The 9,866-nt window shown below is 41.6% G+C and overlaps 1 protein-coding gene across 1 annotated transcript in view; it reads right to left on the reverse strand.

Moving 5' to 3' along the window:
• LOC123750227 (uncharacterized) overlaps positions 1-9,866 on the reverse strand; it is a 119,384-nt gene extending 109,518 nt beyond the window's left edge. Inside the window, exon 1 of the mRNA XM_069333566.1 lies at positions 9,464-9,866. Coding sequence (XP_069189667.1) covers positions 9,464-9,526 — 63 coding nt within the window. The 5' untranslated portion in view covers positions 9,527-9,866. The remainder of the gene's footprint in view (positions 1-9,463) is intronic.

Raw genomic sequence — 9,866 nt, forward strand, 5'->3', positions numbered from 1 at the left:
TCTCTGATTGTGCCTATGGCACCTTTGCTCTTCACTGGTTCTATTCTGCATTTTCTTCCAAATCCTTCAATGTCAATGTCTTTGTAACTAACATACAACTTCTAATAAGTCAAGTGCTGCTAGGAGAAAGATCCATTGAAATACTAGTAAGACCAGAGGAAGTAAAGAGACAATTAGAGGAGTTGTGGGGCATGAAGGCCACAGACCCTCACAACACCTCAACATTGTGGGGCATGAAGGCCACAGACCCTCACAACACCTCAACATTGTGGGGCATGAAGGCCACAGACCCTCACAACACCTCAACATTGTGGGGCATGAAGGCCACAGACCCTCACAACACCTCACCAAAAGACGCAGCTGCACAACTGTTGTTGTTGTTTCAGATTTAGCTACTCAGAACGAAGTGTCCATGTAGCACCGGCTATGGTGAGCCCGTAACTAGCAGCACCACTGTGTGGACCCCTTGATATAGTCTTCAGCTCCTCACTAAAAATAGGGGAACTTCCTGACAGTTGGAAATAGGCAAATGAGACACCTATATACAAAAAAGGAGGAAGATCCTTTCTGAGCTCCCTATTCATCCTCTGTGAGACCTATTATTGAGTACGCTGCCCCAGCATGGAACCCCTACCTAACGCACAAAGCTAAACTAAAAAGCCCAAAAATATGTAACAATGCTCGTTCCTGAGCTAAGGGGACTGAGCTATGAAGAAAGACTGAGGGAACTACACTACACTGGAAGAAGGAATAGCGCGGACATGATAACACTATACAAGATACTGTGGGGAGTGACAAAGTAGATATAGCAGCAATGTTTGAATTAAGGATCAGTAGAGGATCTGGATCCACAGTCTTGTGGATCCTGATCAGAGACCGGCAGGAATACTATTCTGAGGACACCATCACTAAACTGAAGAAGTGGGACTGACAAACGCGAACAAGGCTAATTAATTAGCAGACCATTTTGCTGATGAGATGCAAGTTAACCTAACCTCAAGATAACCTAACCTCAAGATAACCTAACCTCAAGATAACCTAACCTCAAGATAACCTAACCTCAAGATAACCTAACCTCAAGTTAACCTAACCTCAAGATAACCTAACCTCAAGATAACCTAACCTCAAGATAACCTAACCTCAAGATAACCTAACCTCAAGATAACCTAACCTCAAGATAACCTAACCTCAAGATAACCTAACATCAAGATAACCTAACCTCAAGATAACCTAACTTCAAGATAACCTAACCTCAAGTTAACCTAACCTCAAGTTAACCTAACCTCAAGATAACCTAACCTCAAGCTAACCTAACCTCAGGATAACCTAACCTCAAGATAACCTAACCTCACGATAACCTAACCTCAAGATAACCTAACCTCAAGTTAACCTAACCTCAAGTTAACCTAACCTCAAGATAACCTAACATCAAGATAACCTAACCTTACGATAACCTAACCTCAAGATAACCTAACCTCAAGTTAACCTAACCTCAAGATAACCTAACCTCAAGATGACATCAAGATAACCTAACCTCAAGTTAACCTAACCTCAAGATAACCTAACCTCAAGATAACCTAACCTCACGATAACCTAACCTCAAGATAACCAAACCTCAAGTTAACCTAACCTCAAGTTAACCTAACCTCAAGATGACATCAAGATAACCTAACCTCAAGTTAACCTAACCTCAAGATAACCTAACCTCAAGATGACATCAAGATAACCTAACCTCAAGTTAACCTAACCTCAAGATAACCTAACCTCAAGATAACCTAACCTCAAGATAACCTAACCTCAAGATAACCTAACCTCAAGTTAACCTAACCTCAAGATAACCTAACCTCAAGATGACATCAAGATAACCTAACCTCAAGTTAACCTAACCTCAAGATAACCTAACCTCAAGATAACCTAACCTGAAGATAACATAACCTCAAGTTAACCTAACCTCAAGATAACCTAACCTCAAGATAACCTAACCTCACGATAACCTAACCTCAAGATAACCTAACCTCAAGTTAACCTAACCTCAAGTTAACCTAACCTCAAGATAACCTAACATCAAGATACCCTAACCTCAAGATAACCTAACCTCAAGATAACCTAACCTCAAGTTAACCTAACCTCAAGTTAACCTAACCTCAAGATAACCTAACCTCAAGATAACCTAACCTCAAGATAACCCTAACCTCAAGATAACCTAACCTCAAGTTAACCTAACCTCAAGATAACCTAACCTCAAGTTAACCTAACCTCAAGATAACCTAACCTCAAGATAACCTAACCTCAAGTTAACCTAACCTCAAGATAACCTAACCTCAGGATAACCTAACCTTACGATAACCTAACCTCAAGATAACCTAACCTCAAGTTAACCTAACCTCAAGATAACCTAACCTCAAGATAACATCAAGATAACCTAACCTCAAGTTAACCTAACCTCAAGATAACCTAACCTCAAGATAACCTAACCTCAAGATAACCTAACCTCAAGTTAACCTAACCTCAAGATAACCTAACCTCAAGATAACCTAACCTCACGATAACCTAACCTCAAGATAACCAAACCTCAAGTTAACCTAACCTCAAGTTAACCTAACCTCAAGATAACCTAACATCAAGATACCCTAACCTCAAGATAACCTAACCTCAAGATAACCCTAACCTCAAGATAACCTAACCTCAAGTTAACCTAACCTCAAGATAACCTAACCTCAAGTTAACCTAACCTCAAGATAACCTAACCTCAAGATAACCTAACCTCAAGTTAACCTAGCCTCAAGATAACCTAACCTCAAGATAACCTAACCTCACGATAACCTAACCTCAAGATAACCTAACCTCAAGTTAACCTAACCTCAAGATAACCTAACCTCAAGATAACATCAAGATAACCTAACCTCAATTTAACCTAACCTCAAGATAACCTAACCTCAAGATAACCTAACCTCAAGATAACCTAACCTCAGGTTAACCTAACCTCAAGTTAACCTAACCTCAAGATAACCTAACCTCAAGTTAACCTAACCTCAAGTTAACCTAACCTCAAGATAACCTAACATCAAGATACCCTAACCTCAAGATAACCTAACCTCAAGATAACCCTAACCTCAAGATAACCTAACCTCAAGTTAACCTAACCTCAAGATAACCTAACCTCAAGTTAACCTAACCTCAAGATAACCTAACCTCAAGTTAACCTAACCTCAAGATAACCTAACATCAAGATACCCTAACCTCAAGATAACCTAACCTCAAGATAACCCTAACCTCAAGATAACCTAACCTCAAGTTAACCTAACCTCAAGATAACCTAACCTCAAGTTAACCTAACCTCAAGATAACCTAACCTCAAGATAACCTAACCTCAAGATGACCTAACCTCAAGATAACCTATCCTCAAGTTAACCTAACCTCAAGATAACCTAACCTCAAGATAACCCTAACCTCAAGATAACCTAACCTCAAGTTAACCTAACCTCAAGATAACATCAAGATAACCTAACCTCAAGACAACCTAACCTCACGATAACCTAACCTCAAGATAACCTAACCTCAAGTTAACCTAACCTCAAGATAACCTAACCTCAAGATAACCTAACCTCAAGATAACCTAACCTCAAGATAACCTAACCTCAAGATAACCTAACCTCAAGATAACCTAACCTCAGGTTAACCTAACCTCAAGATAACCTAACCTCAAGATAACCTAACCTCAAGATAACCTAACCTCAAGTTAACCTAACCTCAAGATAACCTAACCTCACGATACCCTAACCTCAAGATAACCTAACTTCACGATAACCTAACCTCAAGATAACCTAACCTCAAGATAACCTAACCTCACGATAACCTAACCTCACGATAACCTAACCTCAAGATAACCTAACCTCAAGATAACCTAACCTCAAGATAACCCTAACCTCAAGATAACCTAACCTCAAGATAACCTAACCTCAAGATAACCTAACCTCACGATAACCTAACCTCGCGATAACCTAACCTCACGATAACCTAACCTCCAGTTAACCTAACCTCAAGATAACCTAACCTCACGATAACCTAACCTTAAGATAACCTAACCTCAAGATAACCCTAACCTCAAGATAACCTAACCTCACGTTAACCTAACCTCAAGTTAACCTAACCTCAATATAACCTAACCCCAAGATAACCTAATCTCAAGATAACCTAACCTCAAGATAACCCTAACCTCAAGATAACCTCAAGTCCTGATCAAGAGCGACAACTTTCCCAGTTATCTGCAGTGGTTATTAAACAGGATTTAATGAGTCAACTAACTCATTAAATCACTGGACCTGAGTGGGGCTGAGGGTCTGGATAAGATAAGGGAGCCGGTCGGCCGAGCGGACAGCACGCTGGACATGTGATCCTGTGGTCCTGGGGTCGATCCTGGGCGCCGGCGAGAAACAATGGGCAGAGTTTCTTTCACCCTATGCCCCTGTTACCTAGCAGTAAAATAGGTACCTGGGTGTTAGTCAGCTGTCACGGGCTGCTTCCTGGGGGCGGAGGCCTGGTCGAGGACCGGGCCGCGGGGACACTAAAGCCCCGAAATCATCTCAAGATAACTCAAGATAACCTGCTTGGCGTCACCTCCCACTCGCCCAACCACCTCCACCTTGCTCAAGGACTATGGGTCATCCTTACGGAAGAAGGCAGATGTAATTCCGGTCCATAACAGGGTAAGGTGGTCAATGGTAGGGAGAGGGAACTATCAGGGGGAAAGCGCCAAGCCATTACGACTATATAGCACTGGGAAGGTGTTAGGATAAGGATTTGGGATGGGACGGGGGGAAGGAATGGTGCCCAAGCACTTGGTGGACGGTCGGGGATTGAACGCCGACCTGCATGAAGCGAGACCGTCGCTCTACCGGCAAGTGGTTGGGCACTATTACCAGCATCGTTACCTTCAATTACTGACCCAATTCTCGACACAATGATCTCATAACAGAATATTTTTCACTGTTTTACCTGAGGTTACCTGAGCTGACTCTCTAGTGGCCGCCACGAGGACAGGCTTGTCAAAGGTTTCCCTTTTGTCTTGGTTCAATTGAACTGGGTTTTGAATAGCAGCGGTGTTTGGGCATTTATGACTTCGGCGGGTAGGCGGTTCCATGGGTTTATAACTCTGTGTGTGAGAAAGCATCCCCCGTTTTCTGTCCAACAGTGTGGTTTGTTGAGCCTGAAACCGTTGCTCCTTGTTTGTGTTACATCTGACATTTTGAAGAACAAATCCACAAGGGCCGTGACGAGGATTCGAACCTGCGTCCGGGAGCATCCCAGACACTGCCTTAATCGACTGAAGTCGTCCGGATCAACATCCTCCAAATTATTCACTATTTTAAGTTTCGATGAGCTCAGCCCTGTCATGTCTGGTTTGTGGTGTTGTTGGCCCTGTGGCCCTCAACCGTTGCTGGTACGAGATTTGACTTAACTCTAGAATTATTTTTGTTGCTCGGTGTTGCACTTTCTCCAAGCAGCTGTGTAGGGCTGAGGTCTCCATGTTTAGATGTAATAAACTAAGTCGAGGAACCAGAGATTTATAGTTAACTCACTACCTTCTTTTCCTTGAAGTCAAATGTTTATTTAACTACTCCTAGGATTTTATTTAATTATTTATTTATTTATTTATTTATTTATATACAAGAAGGTACATTGGGATTGTGAAAATACATAGCATAGTACAGTAATTACACTCTTGTAAAGCCACTAGTACGCGCAACGTTTCGGGCAGGTCCTTAATCTAACAGATAATTTTAAGTAGGTAAATTCTATCAGAATTAATAAAATGATAACAAATACATTGCAAGAAAAAAAATGAGATGAGAGAGATTAGTAAGTATATTAAAGCACATTGGTATATTAAAGCTGTGATTGATTACATTGACAGCTTGATTGGTAATTTAAACAAGATTAATAGACACCATTTATTTTTATTTTTGACAGCAGTTCCCACTTGTTGTATAACTTGCAGTGAATGATGGATTCTGACTCCAAGATCGTTTTCTTTATCAGTCTGTTGCAAGATATTGATGCTAATTTAGTAGCCAAGACGTGGGTTGTTATGCCCCACATGCAAGGTCGTACATTTATCGATAATGAAAAGCATTTGTCAGTCTTCTGACCATTTGTGGAGTTCCTGTAGATCTCTTTGTAAGGTCTCGATAACATTTCCACTTCCTACTGTATCATACATCTTAGTGTTATCTGTAAATTACCTGGATTTACCTGGTTATTAAACGATTAGGCGGGTCGTATTCCGGGGAACATAAGATTAACGACCTGCCCGAAACGCTATAAGTGTTACTGGCTGTACAAGAATGTAACAACTCTTGTATATATAAACTTAAAAAAATGAAAAATATTATTATGGTTTGTAATATTCTCATCTATTCCACACAGAAATCACAATAGCGTGATGCATCAAGTGAACAAATCCACAAGGGCCGTGACGAGGATTCGAACCTACGTCCGAGAGGATCCCAGACGCTGCCTTAATTGACTGAGCTACGACAAGCTACTGAGCAAGTTCAGTAGAACTTCTGGTTTCAATTCTTTTGACCATGTCGTAGCGCAGTCGATTAAGGCAGTGTCTGGAATATTCTCGGACGCAGGTTCGAATCCTCGTCACGGCCCTTGTGGATTTATTCTCATCTATGTCATTGATGTATGACAAAGAGTATTGGCCCCAAATTGGACCCTTGTGGTACCCCGGTCGGCCGAGCGGACAGCACGCTGGACTTGTGATCCTGTGGTCCTGGGTTCGATCCCAGGCGCCGGCGAGAAAACAATGGGCAGAGTTTCTTTCACCCTATGCCCCTGTTACCTAGCAGTAAAATAGGTACCTGGGTGTTAGTCGGCTGTCACGGGCTGTTTCCTGGGGGTGGAGGCCTGGTCGAGGACCGGGCCGCGGGGACACTAAAGCCCCGAAATCATCTCAAAGATAACTTCAAGATAACCAAGATAACCCCACTCACCACATCTCATGACTCATTTCTGTTGATAATAATCTTTTCTTTATTTCCTTTTCACATTGTTTTATCCATTCTAGTATTTAATCATTTATTTCCTTGAAGAATTCAAGGAAATAAATTCCTCAAGAGAATTCCTCACATTGAAGAATACTCGAACGACGACGACGACGAGCCGATGGTTGCAGCTCTCGCGTCACAAACTGTACTTTCTTTGTCAGTCTTGCTTGTGGTACCTTATTAACGGCTTTAGCGAAGGTCATGTATACTAAAGCTGCTGGAGGTCCTCTGTCTGAATAACTGGGGTTACCTTTTCCTAAAATGTAAACAGAGGCTAGATTCACGAAGCAGTTACGCAAGCACTTACGAACCTGGGGCCATATTCACGAAAAAGTTACGCAAGTACTTACGAACCTGGGGTCATATTCACAAAGCAGTTACGCAAGTACTTACGAACCTGGGGCCAGATTCACGAAGCAGTTGCGCAAGTACTTACGAACCTGGGGCCATATTCACGAAGCAGTTGCGCAAGTACTTACGAACTTGGAGCCATATTGTGTAAATGCTTCGTGAATCTGGCCCCAGGTTCGTAAGTGCTTGCGTAACTACTTCGTGAATCTGGCCCCAGGTTCGTAAGTTCTTGCGTAACTGCTTCGTGAATCTGGCCCCAGGTTCGTAAGTGCTTGCGTAACTACTTCGTGAATCTGGCCCCAGGTTCGTAAGTTCTTGCGTAACTGCTTCGTGAATCTGGCCCCCAGGTTTGTAAGTGCTTGCGTAACTACTTCGTGAATCTGGCTCCCAGGTTTGTAAGTGCTTGCGTAACTACTTCGTGAATCTGGTGTAATTTTTTAATGCGTTAAGTATATTTTGTTTAGGCTTAGAAAATCTGGCGTTCTTGTCTAGTAGTTCTTAGTTGTGCTGGCGCGGGGGTTGAGCTTCGGCTCTTGGGCTCGCCTCATCACATCCAAAATCAACAGTTAACTGAAGTAAAGTTACTTCAGTTAACTTTACATGAAGTGATATTTTGTCGGTAATTGAACAGATTCTGGTCACGTGACACTCGTTGAACAGACTAATGTCCAAATATATCCCCCTGTCAAGTATGACACGCGGCTGTCAAGACGTTTGGGCACGAGTCTCAGGATAGACACTGAGTCTATATCGAGACACTCAGTATACCCTTATTGACCAGATAATTGTCCTATATTGACCCAACTCTTGCCACGTTTCATGTGTCAACACGTTCGTATCCCGTCGTGGACAGGAGACGTCATTACTGCGTCACGCATTAGACGCAGCTCCGTGTGCAAGATGCCAACAGTCATAGATCGGTGTGCCACTTGACACCGAACAGTTAAGTAATTAGTACCCGCCTTCGACATATTCCTGACATCCCTCAACAATAATAATAATATTTACAATGATAAATACTAAATTGTTATATTTCACTATTATTATTTATCTTTATTATTGTTAATTGGGCCGATATAATCACCTGTTGAATTTCTATACAAACGTCAACGTTTAAGTTACATTAAAAATGTCAACGTTTTAAACTTGCGTCATGAGACAAAAACAAGAAACGTTTAAAAACGTCTCTTTGAGCATGATCAAATTATATATATATATATATATATATATATATATATATATATATATATATATATATATATAACTGAAAACTCACACCCCAGAAGTGACTCGAACCCATACTCCCAGAAGCAACGCAACTGGTATGTACAAGACGCCTTAATCCACTTGACCATCACGACCGGACATAATGAGGTGATAGCCGAGGCTATTTGAACCACCCCACCGCCGGCACTCGGATAGTAATCTTGGGCATAGCATTTTACCAAATCACCTCATTCTTTGGGGCACACGTGAGGAACACAAATGCGAACAAGCCTGAATGGTCCCCAGGACAATATGCAACTGAAAACTCACACCCCAGTGCCGGCGGTGGGGTGGTTCAAATAGCCTCGGCTATCACCTCATTATGTCCGGTCGTGATGGTCAAGTGGATTAAGGCGTCTTGTACATACCAGTTGCGTTGCTTCTGGGAGTATGGGTTCGAGTCACTTCTGGGGTGTGAGTTTTCAGTTGCATATTGTCCTGGGGACCATTCAGGCTTGTTCGCATATATATATATATATATATATATATATATATATATATATATTAATTCAGAGTAAGCCGAATCGTTATTTTTCTTCGTTAGTTACTCAAAAGTTAAAGCCTCTAAGGAATAAAATGTTGATAAACGGGGTAACTAATTTATACAAAATAAGTTGTTTGTCAATATAAAAAACTTCAATAGAATACATTTCTAGTAAAGAAAACCAAGAGAAAATAAATGCGAATATTAAACCGAAAAAAAATCCTCATAATCTTATGTGTTTACCTGGAAGGAGTTACATATAGTTTGTTAATTAAAGATGTGTTGAATGTGAGTTATTATTCCTTACCTTGTGTAGAACACCAGTTTCTCCTGTCATGTCAGGACACACTTGACGTGACGTGAGGTGCATAGTGAGGTGAGGTCCTGTAGTGTGGGAAGGGGGAGGAAGGGGGGATTACACTACAGTCACCGAGTAATGGGGATTTTGTAATTCCCTTCGATAGTTTTTTTTTTGCTTTAAAATCCTTGTTTATGTCTCGTTGGATTTTAAAACCACTGGGTATTGTATTTGTTAATATCAGTGAACATCAGGGCCATAGACAAGGATGGGTCGTCTACGTGGACCGTGCTTAAAGGTGTGATCATCCATTTCGCCAGTTAGGCGAGTGAGATTTATATAGAAGTATCAAGTCACTGGTAGTCAGGGAGAGGGAGGACGCATTCGGCACAACCTCCCCTCGCGACGGGTC

The sequence above is a fragment of the Procambarus clarkii genome, chromosome 4 (genome assembly GCF_040958095.1).
Source record: "Procambarus clarkii isolate CNS0578487 chromosome 4, FALCON_Pclarkii_2.0, whole genome shotgun sequence".
Classification (NCBI taxonomy): domain Eukaryota; kingdom Metazoa; phylum Arthropoda; class Malacostraca; order Decapoda; family Cambaridae; genus Procambarus; species Procambarus clarkii.